General features: G+C 43.1%; 2 protein-coding genes across 3 annotated transcripts; both read right to left on the minus strand.

Moving 5' to 3' along the window:
- Positions 1 to 78: 78 nt before the first annotated feature.
- Positions 79 to 12,991, minus strand: VPS26A (VPS26 retromer complex component A). Of its 2 annotated transcripts, XM_062496067.1 has the most exons (9): positions 12,920 to 12,991; positions 9,545 to 9,694; positions 7,810 to 7,882; positions 5,601 to 5,757; positions 5,019 to 5,183; positions 4,476 to 4,582; positions 3,406 to 3,474; positions 2,697 to 2,839; positions 79 to 1,822 (listed from the first exon to the last, which is right to left on the minus strand). In XM_062496067.1, exons 1-9 carry the CDS (start codon positions 12,920 to 12,922, stop codon positions 1,709 to 1,711), a joined length of 981 nt encoding a protein of 326 aa, XP_062352051.1. In that variant the 5' UTR covers positions 12,923 to 12,991; the 3' UTR covers positions 79 to 1,708. The 2 variants fall into 2 exon arrangements, with proteins under 2 accessions (XP_062352051.1, XP_062352052.1); XM_062496068.1 differs by lacking the exons at positions 9,545 to 9,694; positions 12,920 to 12,991 and adding an exon at positions 8,111 to 8,235.
- A 423-nt stretch (positions 12,992 to 13,414) lies between these two features.
- Positions 13,415 to 15,905, minus strand: SRGN (serglycin). Its single transcript, XM_062496646.1, has 3 exons — positions 15,779 to 15,905; positions 13,895 to 14,042; positions 13,415 to 13,739 (listed from the first exon to the last, which is right to left on the minus strand). Exons 1-3 carry the CDS (start codon positions 15,867 to 15,869, stop codon positions 13,526 to 13,528), a joined length of 453 nt encoding a protein of 150 aa, XP_062352630.1. The 5' UTR covers positions 15,870 to 15,905; the 3' UTR covers positions 13,415 to 13,525.
- Positions 15,906 to 16,456: the final 551 nt, after the last annotated feature.

Genomic DNA, 16,456 nt, shown 5'->3' on the forward strand with positions numbered 1-16,456 from the left:
GCAGCGCCCCTCCACTCCCCCCTCCCCTCCCGGAGCCCTCAGGGAGCGCAGCGCCTCTGACACACAGACGAGCCGGGTTTAGTGAGAATACAGCTGGTTTAATAATTCAAATAGCAGCTTAGGATGTTTCCCCCGCTCGTTATACACGTTTGCACAATCCGAGGCTGGTTAAGTACAATCAAGTTTTTGAAAATCATCGTTTCCAGGTTTAGGACATGCAAGTGACCATGAAAATATTTGGCGCCTTTTTTTTTTTTTTAAACTTTATTCTTTTAAGTAAGTTTCTGAACAGGCACTTACATGAGGGAATTGGATTTGCTCTCAGCCGAAGATATCCGCGTTACGAGTATCCTAGCATAAAGTACAGAGTCTTTGCTTTATCAAAGTGCCGCAGTAATAAAACAGTTCTTACAGAAATGTAAATCGATTATTTACTTACTCATAAAGTAAGGTTACCAATGACACTTGCAGCAGAGTTGAGAAGCCTTGGTTGAAAGGCCAAGTGAACTCCAAGTGCAAGCTGCCCTCCTCACAGCAGGCTTCAATTTATGCCCAAGCCCCAGGCCTGACAACAGACCCCACGCTCTGTGGTGAACACATGAACACTTAACTCCTCTAAGCTACTTCTTCAAACACTAAATGCCTATGAGATGATGATAAAGACAAACAATCTGCTGTGCCAGACAAGCTGCTAAGTTTTAAGGCTTGCCTGGCTTCAAATACCTTTGCAGAAGACCCACAAAAAGCTTGTTTGCCCTCTGACAGGCCTCAAAGGACGTGCTTTGAAGACATTTTGCCTCTCCTCTCAGGACAGTTACAGAGACTGACTGTGAAGACAGTGGAATCATGAAGCCAGGAGGAAACACAGTTTCACATATTTGCAAAATAATGTTACAAGCGTTTACTTCATCACTAAGAGAACTATGTTCAAATACTTTACCCACTCACCACCTGAAGGCGAACTCATGACAGTCCTACAGTCACTAATTACTGGGTAACAAGCCCCAAAAAGTTAGGAGCACTCATGTGAAAGGCTTAGAGAAGTTTGACAGAGAACTGGGGGAGAGAGGGCAAAAGATGCTTCCCAATATTCTTTGTTACTGACAGATGCAAAGCCTCTTAGAACCGCTGGTGAGGTGTCTGAAGGCTCCAATCCTAGTGCATGTACATGCAGCTTCAGTTAAACCCTGTCTAATGTAGTAATTAGGAGACTTTAGGACAAATGCACCATAAACCTTGATTTTTAGTGTGATTCAGTCAATTGTGTCTTAATGCAGTTTCAAAACAAAACAAAGCAAATAAGCAACATTGGAAACAAACATGCAATAAACAACATGAGAGACAGGAAATGCTTTAGTCTACGCTGTAGAGGTGAGCAGCAAAAAATCAAATACACCAGCCTACCATGCATGGAAATAACTAGATTTAAGCTTCTGCATACCCAAGTGCATATAACATTATCAAATAAAAGTAAATGTGCAGTATAAAATAGTAGCTTAAGAAAGTTCCAGTGTTTGAGAAAGCACTTTATTTTAAAGGTATATACATACTTGAATGTTTAACTGAAGAACGCTTTAGTAGTATGGTAAACGCAGCACTGCAACATGAAGGAAGACAGTTGTAATGGGAATTCCGGCCTTCTTTCCCTACAGGCTGCTGCCATCTTTAAACTGCTGAAGCTCTGCAAAGTTTTTCACCTTAGACCAGTTCACATTTCGGGTTGCTCAGCAGATGCTTGTGACTCTGGAGATTCAAATCGCTGGTGGAAGTTTGTCCGTTGTTTCCTCAGCTTCTCAGGAGCTTTTCTCCATAAAATTATTTCCTATTTGAGGAAGAAGACACTCTTGAAACCAACAGTTACCATTAAGGCCACAGCATTAAGTACCTTAAGTTCCTGATAAACTAAAACTTTCGAGAAAATAAAAAAATAAAAATACCAAACACAAGAGCCCACCAAAAAAGTGCATCCACAGTGCTTGTCAGTGCAGCTCATATAAAAGTAACAAAGACACCACCATTAAGTTTACATATTTAGATACTGCTTGAATTCTTGTAATCTTGAGCAGTCACCCCTTAACTTTCCTACCCTCAATTTTAATAGCATTAAAGAGTTCAAGAAATTTTTCTTCCACCCTTTTCTCAAAATCCAAAGACTACCATAGCCACTGTATGCTCCAGCTACCTCTTGTTTTCCATGTTTAATTATATTGTCTTGTCTACTTTGTAGTAGGAAGATTCTGATCTAATCCACACAGCTTCTTCCAGTGACCCTTTTGGCTTCACCTTTCCTCAGCATCACATCATCTTATCTCACATTTTCAGTCAAATGCCTTAGTCCTTATTAAGACTTGGCAGTTTTGGACCCAGGCTAATGCAGGAGGGGAGATATCTCTGCAAGAGTTTAAGGAAGCAAACAAATGTACCAGTAGTTCATTTTACCCACCCCGTGTTTCGTCTCGGTACTCCCAAAGCAAGTTTATGGCACTGAGCACCCTGTCCTTGCTGGAATAGTATCCAGCATCCCCCTTGGCTCTTTTTCTGCAATGTAACATCATCTACAGAGCTGTCAACACACTTGCCAGCAGAAATGCTTATGCCACACATGAAGCAGAGGTAGCTTCTCACCTGCTGAAGGTTCAAAGCAGCATGTAAGACAGCCCCAGATAATTCTGCGACAGGACTGCTACAGACCATACCTGCTGTTTGAAGTATCGTCTGTCTTCTTCATCCACAAGCACCAGATTTAAGAAGTACCTCACTGAAAATTTTTTGTTCACATCCCTCATTGTTGGAGTTGGGTCGTAGCCTGCTAAGAACAGCCTTATAGGAATTGATTCACCTGCAAAAAAAACCCCAGAAAGCTTAAATTAGCTCCTTACAACTGGAATAATTAATAGTTTCAGAAGACACACAAAATCAAAGCAGTTTCCCAAGCACTGTCTGTGCCTGTTCCTTGGTTAAAAAAAAATAAAAAACTAAACACGCACAAGACAAAGAAACACCCACCAAAAAAATCAGAAACGTAACACTGAGCACAGAAGCAAGTAAGAAATGAAAATGAGAATCCTTTCTCAGTGCAAGCATGGGAGCCAGGAAAGCCAGAAGGATCAGTATTTTGAACTCTCTAGAGCTGGTCTACACCATGGAGTCAGTTCTGATGAAAGAATCAGTCATAGAATTTCCAATGGTAAATAAGGGTAAAAGTGCCTAGGATCCCAAGGAAGTGCCCTAAGTCCATAAGAATGTCTTCTCCAAATAGAAAATGTATACGCAACCTAAGAAGTGTGGTTTCTTCAGTTAAAAAAAAATTGTGTAAGTCCTCTCTTCTGCCCCAGATCTTTTAAATAGGATTTTAACACTAAATGCTTACCCATTTAAAAAAAAAAAAAAATCACAGTTATTTACCTTTAACTGGTGCACCATCCATTATTTCATACTTTGCAATGGTTTCGGTCTCTGTTGTGGTACTGGGTCCTGGTGAAACAAGTTTTCACTGTGAGAACACACACTTCAGTTTTAAACATCTACAAAGTTTTATTGCAACAACTTCCATTTTGCAGCATTTGAATTAACACAGCACTGCATTTTTGTTTTTGTTTTGTATGTAATCAGACATGGCTAAAGCAAGCAAAACCCTCTCCCAGGCAGGACGTCTCCTTCTTACTCTCCCCCTGCCATGCTGACACAGAAGAGGCAGGCACCAGAGCTTCAAAGGAGCCCTGGATATGCAAGCTTTAAATAAGGGACAAGCAAGAGGGTCTGGAATCTTGGAACTGCTTTGCTTGGTGAGCAGGGCTTAGCAACTGATTCTCTGAGGCTGTGCTCAGACTAGAAACCTGAAGGGTTATCAGCCAGTTCAAGAGCCAGAAATAAAGTACAGTTTTCTGCCCCTCTTCTACTGGAAGCTTCCTCATTCTCCATACAAGAAGCTCCCAGGAATCCCAGCTACTGGGGAATGCAGCGTCACGAGCCTCAGCCTCTTCCAGCCTTCCTTGTTCCAGTGAGTACAAGCCTGATCTGCAGTAATCAAGCTGTTTCTGCTTCAAAGCTGCTTGATATTTCTGTCAGATCAATTTTTTAGGATGACAGAAAAATGAGACATTTCTCAAACATGACTGATTCATGCTAATGTTTACCAACTCCCCTCAACCAGTTAATCCCTGTAGAGGCAAGGGGGTCTTCAGGATGCATTTTACACCTCTTCCCTTGTTGATTATCTATTAAGGCTGATTAGGTTACTGTATATTTATGCCCAAGTTCCATTTACAACCCCAGAACAATTAAACAGACTGACAGTATTGACTACAAAGTATTATTACCAAAGCACAAAATGCAAATGGTAGTCAAATACCAGTGAGAAAGAAGCTGGTGGAGCACTGGTTTAGCCAGAGCTGCAACTACTTTCACCCTCCAGGTCTGCATAAGGCTCAACTGGTACACAAGCTACCATTTCATTTGGACTTTGTTCCTCTTACCAATTCCAGTAATCTCCTTTTTGATCAGCTGCAACTCCATGTGCTGAATTTTTATTCTCACTAAGAGGAAATAAATTTTTCCAACAATCACATCCTTTAAGTGATACCTTTAAAAGAACAAAACAGAGGCTTTTGTTAAAGAATAAACACAAGTTTCACACATTCTTGAACACGAGTCACACAGGCAGTCACACTGCATCTTACCTACTTGGAAACTACTTGGAACTTACTTCCCCACTGAACTAAGCAACTCAGCCAGACCAGAGCAACTACAGCATCTCCATCATTCCATCAGTATCAGTAAACGAAGTGCTATTAGTCATACTGAAAAGGTGTAAATGCAAAAATTAAGTCTTAAATATTTGCTAGCACCCTCCTGCAAGTACTGAAGAAAGAGCAACCAACTATATGTCAAAAAGGCCCTTGTGTAATTAGTACTTTACATTTTAAGTCTCCAGAAGGTGAAGTTGGTCACCATATATTGTATACTGTACCCTTTTATGCCAAGTCACTTACTTGAATGCATTTTGCTCTGAGACTTACTTTGACTTATTGTATTCAAACTCTATATGGAGACAGTCTTCAATGCCTACTTCCATTTTGATGGAGTTGTTTACATCTGGGTATGTGGCGAGCTGGTGAACAATCAGATCATATTCCTTCACCAAGTCTGACAGCCGTCTCACGATTGTCACTTTTAGAAAATACCTAGGAAGAAAGCCACTGAATTAGCCAGAATTATTCAGCTTTGCTAAGTGAGAGCCCTCGTGTTCTGAAATACAGATATTCTTTGAAAGACCAGTGGACAATCTCGTAAGACTAAACAGAAAAGAGTAAGACACCAACACACAAGACAAAACACTCACACGTGGGAGTGTTTTCTTCAGTTGTGGGTATGGCTTTATTTTTAAAGGAGAGAGGCATGGACTGCCTTCACTAGATTGAACTGAAGGAATTTTATTTATACAAACAGCACTGAGCAATTCCAAATTAAGTAGAAAAGACCACATTGTGTTACAACCTCCACAACTCCAACCAAGGCACACTAGCTGCAGCATAATTGCTAAATTATTAATTTTCTGCAGGGGGGAGAGGACAAAAAAAAATGGTTTAACAACTACAAACCTCAGTCTGACGTTGGCACCAATGTAGGATTCATATGGCTTTTCAACCTGCATGAATTCAAAGTCATAGTTTCTGCTTTGGGTCAGTTCTCCAGGTAAGGCCAGTTCCTTCACTAAGTTTACAAATTCATGGGTATTGCTTTTGTCATTGAAGAGTTCTAAAGTTAGAAAGTTAAAGGAAAGTAAGTTTCAGTCTTTTATTTTTAGCAAACAAAATTGTCTCTAATTTGGCAGGAGCAGGTGGGAGAGTAACAGAAGCAACTGACTTAAAATGCACATATTTGACCAAATGTTTTATTCAGGTTTTTGAATTACCTTTAGTTCTAGCAACCTACAGTTATCATCCCTAAAGAACTAACCAGAATGAAGAGAACACACTGAAAGCTCCACTAGCATGGCATTGTTCTTTAATGACAGTTTAGCTAGCTTTAATAAGTACTTCTTGCTTTGCATGCTCTGTAATTAGCATTGCCTGGTCTTGGCTTCCAGCATTTATTGCTGCAGGGACAGACCATAAGTAACATTGGGACTGCCTTATTTAGGACAGGCCAGTGATCCTAATCTGGTCTGCAGATTAACAACCTCTGGCAAATAATTTATTATTACTACTAGTCTACAGTCAAATGGCTTATAATGACCCCTGGTCTAAGTCAGTCATTTGGAAACAAAGGCAGTTTCACAGCCACAGCATCTCCTGCCCCCAGAGCAGTGTCAGATATTCATTCCTGGATCTGTGTCATGCAATTCTCACCACAAATTACCCTAAAAATCAAAACCCAAACACTTTGGTATCTAGAAATAAGCTTCTCTACCATTCAAAACTGAACATCAGCATTAATAGTTGGTGTTACACAGCCTGAAGTTTTTCAGAAAAAAAATAAATGAACTTAAAAGACCAACTCCATGGTTTATCACGGCCAATATGGTAGAAATTGCTGCTAATATAACCACAAATTATCTAAAAATGTGCTTAGTTTGCTGGGACAAGCATTTATCTAATACATAGTTTATCTAATGCTGCATATCAAATACTTTTGGTGCCAGTCAGTCAAAAAATCTGAAGAGTTGGTTTAAAATACATCTTTGATAGGGAGTTAGTCTGCAACTCTATATTAGTTAGTGCAGAGAGATCACACCACTGGAATGCTTTCTGCATTTCTACACTAAAACTTGGAAGGATGCAAATAAAAATGGACAAGTACAAAGAGCAGTAGTTTAAACCACTTCTGCATAATTCTGTGGACTTCTAAATGTAGCATTAACAGAAAGTCCCTGAAATGCATGAATTTCAAGAAACACTACATCAAATTAAATTCATCTAGAGAATAAAATGTGTAAGTCAAGAGCAGATGAAAAACAATCTGTACAGCTATTAGAACAGACTAAATGAAGCTGACATACCTGAGCTCTTACCTTCCTCTGTCAACATGCCTCACTCCCATCACAGTGCTGCTTTATTCTCAAAGTTTAATTTTACAGCCTTACTGATCAAAACCTCAAAGCATAAAGCAGCAAATGGCTGTCTCAGTCATGTCTGCCAGACAACACTTCAGACACAGACTACTGGAGCCTACTGACTGATGAGAAATAGGAAATTTGTGAAATTCCATTTGAAGTCAATTGTAGAAAGCTGAAACTTGAGTAATTACTTCCAAGGGGGACAATAATGTAAAGAGCTCTCTGAGAGGGAAGGAATTTTAGCATCAGCCTAAGGGTGCAGAGAGATTACCTGGACTGGTAAGAAGCTAGATATAATAAAGATTCCCCATAGCTCCAAGCAGACTTCAGTAGTTATAAGAAATTTACATTTCTAATAGGTTTTATAAAACCAACTGCCATAGAATTTTTTAAAGTATTTCGCAATAGACTGCCTCTTAATTTCTTTTCTGTGCCTTTTGTCTTTCAGAGAAGACCACAAGTTTAGTTTTCCTGAGTCTCTAGTGGTTATTAATGGAACTGTTATCTAGTCCGAGACAGAGTGACTCACCAACTCAGTTCCCCTCACATGTACATATCTTTCTCCCAAAGACTTTCTGAGTAGCACAAAGTAGTACATCACTTGCTCTAAAGTAATGAAATAACAACTTTCCCCTGGCCCTTATTCACTGATCAGAACAGGTTGCATTGTTTGACCCGAACTGCTGACAGTCACAAATACCAAGTTCCATAAAACACAAGCACCTAAAAGCCCCTTTACAGCTTAAACTCACCAATTTGTCCTACAAATTCAATTCTAATTCCTTGATGTTCTAGTCTCTTCCCATGTTTAAGGGAGACGTTCACCTATCAAGGTAAAAAAAAAAACAAAAAAACAAAACCAAACAAGTTAATTTTTTTCAACATTTTCACTATAACATGATCTGAGTAATAACATATTAGTATATGCCTATGAAAAGCAAGATATCTTCTCAACAGCCTTATGCGAGCTTGAAGGTAGCCAAATCAAACAGCTGATTGTGAAACTAAGGATTTCCAAGGCACCCCGAAAACATTCCAGAAAAATCTAATCACCTATGAGACTGAAGTTTACAACTACAATTGAAACTTCCAAGTCCCAAAATTAAGTCTCCAAGCCAGAGCTCAAGCAGAGCCAGTCGTGATGCTTCAAAGCATCTTCTGACAGTCACATCTAGAAGTTTAAAGACGAACTGGCACAAGACTGATTCCTTTCAAGCCAAGTGAGCTTCAGTCCCTTCTCTGGGAGACAGCTGAACACTTGTGTTGGCTGAGTCAATGAAGAATAATAGATAATGAAACCTACTATGAAGACTTTCATTTGTTCTCAAAAACAGACAAGAAAGGATTCTACAAGGTTGCTTTATATTGAAACGTAAATATTAAGCACATAGAACGTTTTCTTGTAAGGCAGCAATGACCAGAGAAATTCCTGTACTTCAAAATCCATTACCCTGTCACTATCTGAGTAGGAAGTAAACCACTGGAACAATCCATCTTTTTGGTGAAAAGAATGATAGGGTAGAGGGAAGCTGTCCAAAAAGTTTCCGGTCTCCCAGACCCCTTCATGCCACTGTGCTTGTGTTAGCCAAAACTCATCACCTTGCAGGCGTCATTAATACAAGCAAGCAGTGCTCCAGCCACTAATCATAAGCTTCTCCCTCAGCTTCCTGGGTTTGAGGCTCATCTTGTGGCCGTTCACATCTCTGGAAGGATCTTCCTAGAGAAGCAGGATCTTTGTATGGAAAGGTATCACCAGAGCAGGAAGATGCCCACTGATATAGATCAGTCAAGATCAAAGCAGGCATTCAGAAATCAATCTCAGAACCCAACAACACCCAACTCGAGTCTTTTGCAGTAAAAATGAATCATAACAGAAATACTCAGAGAGTGAGAAGGGCTCCAGTAAAACAGAGTGATGGGCAAGGAGTTCCTAGGTGCAACAGTGAATGCAGAGAAATCCCTCTGGCGATCTCAACTTCACTGTCTTTTTTTCCAGTAAGAAGAACTCTTGTTGACTCAGCAGACAGCTGAACTTCCTATGCTGCTCCTCTGATTCAATCCAGAAACCCCTTCACGGCATGGAACGCAAGGCTTATCTTCAGGGCATGCAATTTTTTGACTGCACCAGCCAAAAATTACTGTTACCTGTATCGGATTGTGGATTTTGGAGTTCAAAGGGAAGGGGAAGGAATCAGTTTTCTCATCAGAAGCAATGGTAGGATTGCATATCATTGCACAAAAAAGCTTATTCATAAATATGAGATGACCGGAAACAAACAAACAGCTTCTATTCAAAAATGTTGAGTCCCATCAGCTGCCTGAATGACTGTGATTAAAAAAACATACATAGCAAACCAGTTTCCTCTTTGAACAACAACACGAGCTGAAAATTCAGCTCTTACATCACTTCTGCATTTACCTTCAAATATGCAATTCTATGCCAGAATCAGAACAGTAATTAATAGTCTCTTTTAAATAAAAATTTACCTTTCCTGAAACAGATTCTCCATCGTAGAAGAGAAAATGCTTTTCTACTTTACCATCTTCTGTTTTGATTTCTGCTGGTTTTCGTGTTTCGGCATCATTAAGTACAACGTCAATCTCACAAACAGGAACGAAAAGGTTTCCTAGAAAACTCTGGAATAACAAGAATGGGATAAATTACTACACATTAGACACTCCATTTTAAATGTGGTGTTTACTTGCAGCTGTACAATATACAGTGGGGATAAAGCATTTGTGCTTCCATGAAGTTACAAAGCCATTATGTATCAGAGACCCAAGCAACAGTGATGACAAAGGACAGCTGCTCATCTAGCAAATAACTGAAATCAGGTCAGTAACAAGCAGTGACAGCTCTTACAAAATATCATGTTTATAAAAAGCACACAGCGCAATTACCATTACTACTACTAAAAAAACCCACCCAAACACTAGAGCAAAGCAGAATGGAAAGAAACAATAACAGGAGATATGATGCAAAGCCCAAAGCATCCCTCTGTCTGGGGAGGGGGAATAGGGATGTTATGTGCTGCCTCTGCCCACACGCCACAGTTGTCTCAGCAGACAGCACCAGCAGCTTTGAGAGGCTGCAGTTCTTCACACAGCCCACCTCAGCTGCACAAAGCTGCCACCAGAGTGGGTGTTACAAGTTTACCTGTAACCCTGCTTCAGGCACAATGTCTGTCCTCACCTTTCCTCAGCATTCTCTACATTTGAACTTTTGACTGGCACCAAACGCAAGAAGCCAAGAGATCATCCTTTGATCTCACACAAACACTTCTTACAAGAATCTGCAAAACATGTTACTGGCTCCATGGGAAACTCAACAAGATTAGTACAAAAGCCATTATTTTCCTCCAAAGATTTAGGTACTAATCTGCTTTGATGTATTAAAGCAGACGACACTTCACTAATTCAGTGTGATTTTTGTGGGTTTTTTGAGAAATTAAACCATGTTCTCCATGAGAAGATCTGCTTCAGCAAGATGAATTTGGTACACATGAAACAGCCTGTCCTGGTTTTGGCTGGAGTGAACTTCTCCTAGATATAAGTTCTTCTCGAGTTAATTTCTTCTCAGTAGCTGATCCAGCACTGTTTTTTGGATTCAGTCTGAAGGTAACACTGATAACACACTGATGCCTTAGCTGTTGCTGAGTTGGATTCATTCTAAGTCAAGGACTTTTTTTTGTGCTTCGTGCTGTGCAAGTAAGGCAGTACACCAAAGAGCTGGGAGGAAGCATGGCCAGGACAGGTGACCCAAACCAGTCAAAGGGGTATTCCACACCTTAGAATGTCCTGCCCAGTGTATAACCTAAGGGAGTCACCCAGAAGGGGCTGACATCAGTCAGCAGGTGGCAAATATACTGTGCGTCCCTTGTATATGTTTCTTTTTTATTATTATTGTTGCTGTTATTATTTATCATTATTATTACTATATTTTACTTAGCTTCAATTATTAAACTGTTATCTCAACCTGCAAGTTTTACTTTTGCTTCTCTTCCCCATCCCACCAGGGTGGGGAGATAAGCAGGCGGCTGTGGGCTTAAATGACACAATCATTGCCACTTCACCAAAAAGAACATTAAAAAAAAGGAGTAAGAACTCTTTCCAAGACATTCTGGGGTCCTGAAGTTTCAAATGCAGCATAAAAAAAATAAAGAGCCTAGGGGAAGATTTGATCTGAATGTTACTGCTTAGCAGTAGGAACACTGAGTGACTTCGTGTTCACCCCTCCCAGAGAACAGACAACACACAGCAAGCTGGAGCTATAGAACAGTGATTCACACAAGAATAAACTGACTTTGTATGTGCTCAGCAATCGGCCTCACTTCAGTCCGCAAAGATGTGTGCAACTCTAACTGAAACCCTGTTAGATCTACTACACATTCTGGAGGGGGGAAGCAGCAGCAGATGACCAACAAGGCCATCAGATAGAGAAACATCTTCCAAGCCTCTGCCAAGCAGAGATTTGTATGGACTGCTGAAAAAATATTGTTGTTTTTTAAACAGTGCATTGCTAAAACCACAACTCATTCTTAGCTTCTGGAGAAGGGCAGGAGAAAAAGAAAAAACTTCCAACAAAAATTCCAAAATTGTTGACTATTTTAAACACAAGGTACTTTTGAGCATGGCCACATTTTTTTCCTTGAAACTGTGCTTGTTTTTCAGATTAGCCTTATACTCCCCTCTAACTAAACAACTAAACACATTACCTTTAAGCAAACTATACAGGATGCTCCCACAGTACCCTCTGAATTGCAAGCCACCGTTTAAATGGTCAACCAGACCAAACACTGGTAACACATCACTTCTCAGGAGACTGCCTGTCGATATTTCAACTGCGCTCCTTCCAGACTAGCTGTGATCTCCTCCAGACAGCAAGAACACATGAAATAAAGAAGTCAACAGCTGGCATCTCCTCCAGCTGTTGTCGAAGATACTGCTGTGGGGAAACTATGCAAAACAAGAAGTATTTTAGATAGCTATCACAGGCCTTATTATGTTACAGTTTAAGAGAATGCAGACAGAGAACTGGGGTTTCCAGAAACTGGCCAAATGCCAGGCTACGCTCTTGGCTCTGTGCAGAAGACAGACACCAGAGATTCTGCTACATCAGGACCAAAATCAAGCTGCGATCAGTCCTGAAGTGTAATAGCTTCACTGAAGGATTTTGTGGGAATGCCAGCGGCTGATAGAGAAAGGCAGATAGGTAGGTAGGTGGGTGGGTAGGTGGATAGATAGATAGACAGACAGATAGATATACAGAAATCCCAGCTTCACACAGAGCCTTGAGCAGCTCCTGCAGGCGCAACGGAGACACACGTGTCAGGGAACCCGAACACCCCAGAACCACAGAGCTATCGATCCAGAACGACTCTTTACAACACGGATTTTTTTGGAACCTCTTCATGAGAGCACACCGAGCACTTCGCGCAGCCCGCCCGGGCACAGGGAGGCCGCCGTTTCCTGAGGGTGTGCTCCTCAGGGATCACAGCCCCGAGCTGCCAGCGCTGCCTCACGGCACTGCCGGAAGATCCGGAGATCCAGCGACAACCCCGGGTCCGTCCGTGCGAGGTACACGGAACCCGAGTTTCACAACCAAACTCCGCCCTACCGAAGTCATGCGGGCACTTTTAATCAGCAAATAGAATTAATAACCCTCTAAATCCTTGGGTTTGGAAGGAAGGAGGGAGAGAGGAGGCACCGCCCTGCCCAGGCCGCCGCCGCCGCCTCGGGCGATGGCGGATCGGCGCTGCCACCCCCCCCCCCCCCCGCCCCACACTCGCCATGGTACGCGCCCCCCTGCACACCTCTCATAGCCGCCACCGCCACCCCAGCCCACCCCCCCTCCGCGCTCACCATGGTACGCGCCCCCTCCGCGGCCCGACACCGGCCCCGCGCGCACCAGCACCAGCCACCCCCGGCCGCGCGCCCCTGGTCATGTGACCTTACGGGGGCCCCCGGGCCACGCCCATCCCGCGCTGGGACCACGCCCCCGCCGCACGTGACCGCGCCCTCCAGCTCTGTGCCCGCCGCTGCAGGGCGCCGCCTGGCGGCCGGGAGGCGACAGTGCTGTGGGGAGTCCCCTCAGGAAATAAGCGCGGTAATGAAGCTTTGCTTTTGGCAGGATTTCGCGCTCTTTTATGGGATACGCGATTGGCTGGTTGCTGGAATAGTGCAGGCGGCTCCCAGCGCACAAAGGGTTGGAATTTATCCCCTCGGAGCGCGATGACTTTCCCACAGAGCTGGCTGCGCACCCGTCGCTGTTGTTCCCGCTGGGGCGGCTGCTGCACGCCCGCACGTAAAGGCAATTCAGACCGAGCAACCGCGCTTTTAGTAAGTGAAAGCAGTAAAGATCGTAAGGCAAAGTTTTTATTGGTGCTGGTTTAAAACCGCTTCGTGGCTGTCGGGTCAGGCTCTGGGGAAGAGGCGAGGGAGCGGTGCATGAGGGCGGCGTCTCCAGCCCTACAGAAGCAAATCCTCCTCCGACAGCTTTTCCTTCAGCTCTGTGCCTCGCAGGCTTTCCAGGAAGACAGGCAGCTTCGCCTCGGAGAAGCTGTCATTGTCACCAAGCCCCGACCCAGAGGCTGGCTCTGCTTCCACCATGGTATTGGACCCAGAGCCGGAATCCTCATCCGAGAGAGGGAATATGTCGCCCATCTCCTGGTACCTCTTCATCCTGAAATGCACAGTGGCAATTTTCTCTCTTAGACGAGCACATCAAAGCCTCAACGTTACCGTGGGCGAGCCACGTTGTGACAGGACTGTCAAGGCAGGAATAATACATTTTGGGGTGCTAGCATTAATGACAAGGCACGTGGCAAATGAACTTACAAGGACGGGTCTGCCATGGGAGGAAGGATCCTGTTGGCCCCACCGGCAGGCATGTAAAACCAGGGCCCCTTCTCCTCGATGCAGTTAGCAGACCAGGTGTCGGGCCGGCACCTCACCCTCTTGTACCTCGCCTTCTGCATCGGAGCACCTGATGGAATCGGCCAAACATTGTCCGTGAGGACCAGGACATTATTCACCAGCTCCCATGATCTTTATGAACACCCAATAAGGCTTGAAGGAGCAGATCAAAGCAATTTGTGTGGCCCTGATTGCTCAACCTCCGGAAAAGTAAAGCAACCCTGAAGACTTTTCTTAAAATGTGTGCTGACATCCAAGTGACTTTTTGGTCATCAGAGGCATCAGGCATGTCTCACACATGGCACCAGGAAGTCCATGGAAGATCCCAGGGAATCCCCTCGCACACAGCACCAGGAAGTCCATGGGAAACCACTGCCATCACAGCAAGGCTCATCCCCAGCTCACAGCACCACCATGGGGGACCTCAGCCTCCTGCAGCTTTCCTTGAAGGTGGAGGTTTGTGAAAATAATGTGAAAACCTCTAGGGACGAGGCACACAGCAGACAGCTGGCTCCTGTGCCCTCCTTCCTCTCTCGGCTCCAGCTCTGCCCCTTCAAGTTCAATGGGCTGAGTGTTGGTGGGGAAGTAGTTTTGGGGTTTATGTAGGCTCTGGGAGCACTTGCCAGAGGAGAGACAGTTCAGGTGTCTCCTAGACACAACAACATTTTGTAAATGCAGATTTTCAGTTCTGGTGCTCCCCAGGTGCCTGACTGAGACTGTCACTGAAAATTGTGACTCTTCAAAAAACACCAAAATGACAAAATAAGGATCGCATAATAAAAATAAGAGCAGTGACATTTCATCCTTCCTCTTGGTCTCAGTAATTAATTTGTTCAGAAACCTCCTGGTGCATTCTCAGCCTGTTGGCATTTTATCTATTTTTTTTTTTCTCAGCTTCTTGGGAATATCTTTCTGTAATTACACTTCTCTATTGCCCTATATGTTTCCACAATGTACTGGATGACTTTCAGCTACCTCCTACACTCTTCTCTAAAGGAAAAAAGATCTCACGGATGTAATTTCCTGCTGCTTCTGCAGTATATTCCTTTTTCATGCTTCTCCTTGCCTATAATTAAGAAGGTTTTTAATAATAATAACACTGGCAAAAAAATAAACAGCTGCAGCTGAAAAAATTGCAAATAAGCAACATAGAACAAGCAGGCCATCATCCCTCAAAGATCAGCCTCAGGGTGGTAATGCATAATGAGAGCCTATCACTATCATAGCATTGGTTTGTGGATAAATCACACTCTGCATGCTTGAAGAACAGTTTTTCTCTCACAAGAAACAAATCCACAGGGCACAGCATCATGAATCAATATTTCGCTTTTGTCATTTTAGCGGCGTATGTTGCAATATTTTACGGAATAAACCGTTTAGTTTCCTCATACTTACAACTAGTTTCCTTTCCTGCTCCCCCCAGAAAGCAGACCGTAGGAGTTATGACATGGGAACTGTTACATACTATGCCTGTAACTCCATAACTGAGTGACAGCAGTAACCAGACCACTATGAAACGGACCTTTAGAAAAATACATGTTGAGGTACGTAGACTGAAAACATACAAACGTGCCACAACGTACTTTATGAAGTCTTTTCTCAAAAATTGAAATGCTCCAATTGCAAAAAAACACATTTTCTTGCCATTCCCCCTCCAGAAAAGGAAACGTTAGTAAAGCAGACTTTCTGAGAAGATCTCTTTACCCCCAGAAAAAAGCCAGTTTGTAAAATTTGGAGGCTGCTTACTTGGCCTCCACTGCCTAGCCCAGAAAGAGGATTATTGAAAGAACAACCGCCCCATTTTACCTTGTGCTGTGTATCCCACAAAGAGGATTAAACAAATAGCCAGGAAAATCCTCCTGTTACATCTGATAAGGAGCTGCATTTTGGCTGGCATCCCTCTGCTTGCAACCAGCCTTCACCACAGCTTCACTCTTCAGAAATAAGACGGGGTGAGGAGATCGACTTTTAGAAAAAGTTTCCAAAACCTCAAACCCAACCCATAACCTGCGTCACCACTTCCTGATTGACGGGAGTGAGACATGAACAGAAAAGCCCAGCACTGTGGCCTTCCTGCCTTCATCAATCCAAATTAAAAGTTCCTCTGCCTTCATCTCCTGCTTTGCCTGAGGAGGAGAGCAAACCCAGGACCCTCCAGCTGGACTGAAGGTGGTGCTGCAGGCAGCTTGTGGTCAAGGCACACATCCCACCCAGCCTCTGCCCAATGCTGAGAGGCTTCCAGAGTGAAAAAACAATGCTTAATATTACCTGATTTTTGGTCAACTGCATTTTTGCATTGGCACTGGTGCTGCTTTTCCCTGCCTCAAACCCACACCAGTCCACCAGATGGGTTAGAAGCCAGCTACTCACAGTCAAAACATGTTTCACTGACTAGGGAATCATCTTTTTCCACAGAAGTAAATTGTCTCTGGAATCTCATGCCAGGCTTGGGTGGTTTTTCTGTTTTTTAAAAGCAGAATCATA

This window comes from Cinclus cinclus, chromosome 7 (genome assembly GCF_963662255.1).
Source record: "Cinclus cinclus chromosome 7, bCinCin1.1, whole genome shotgun sequence".
NCBI classification, from domain to species: Eukaryota; Metazoa; Chordata; class Aves; order Passeriformes; family Cinclidae; genus Cinclus; species Cinclus cinclus.

Coding starts and splice junctions, on each gene's coding strand:
- VPS26A (XM_062496067.1), bottom strand. Junction 2,840..3,405: donor GGATGGTGCACCAGTTAAAG/GTAAATAACTGT, acceptor TTTTTTTTGCAG/GTGAATCAATTCCTATAAGG. Junction 1,823..2,696: donor GACGATACTTCAAACAGCAG/GTATGGTCTGTA, acceptor TTCCTCAAATAG/GAAATAATTTTATGGAGAAA.
- SRGN (XM_062496646.1), bottom strand. CDS start 15,869: ATGCCAGCCAAAATGCAGCTCCTTATCAGATGTAACAGGAGGATTTTC. Junction 14,043..15,778: donor TGTGGGATACACAGCACAAG/GTAAAATGGGGC, acceptor CGATTCCATCAG/GTGCTCCGATGCAGAAGGCG. Junction 13,740..13,894: donor CCCATGGCAGACCCGTCCTT/GTAAGTTCATTT, acceptor TGTGCATTTCAG/GATGAAGAGGTACCAGGAGA.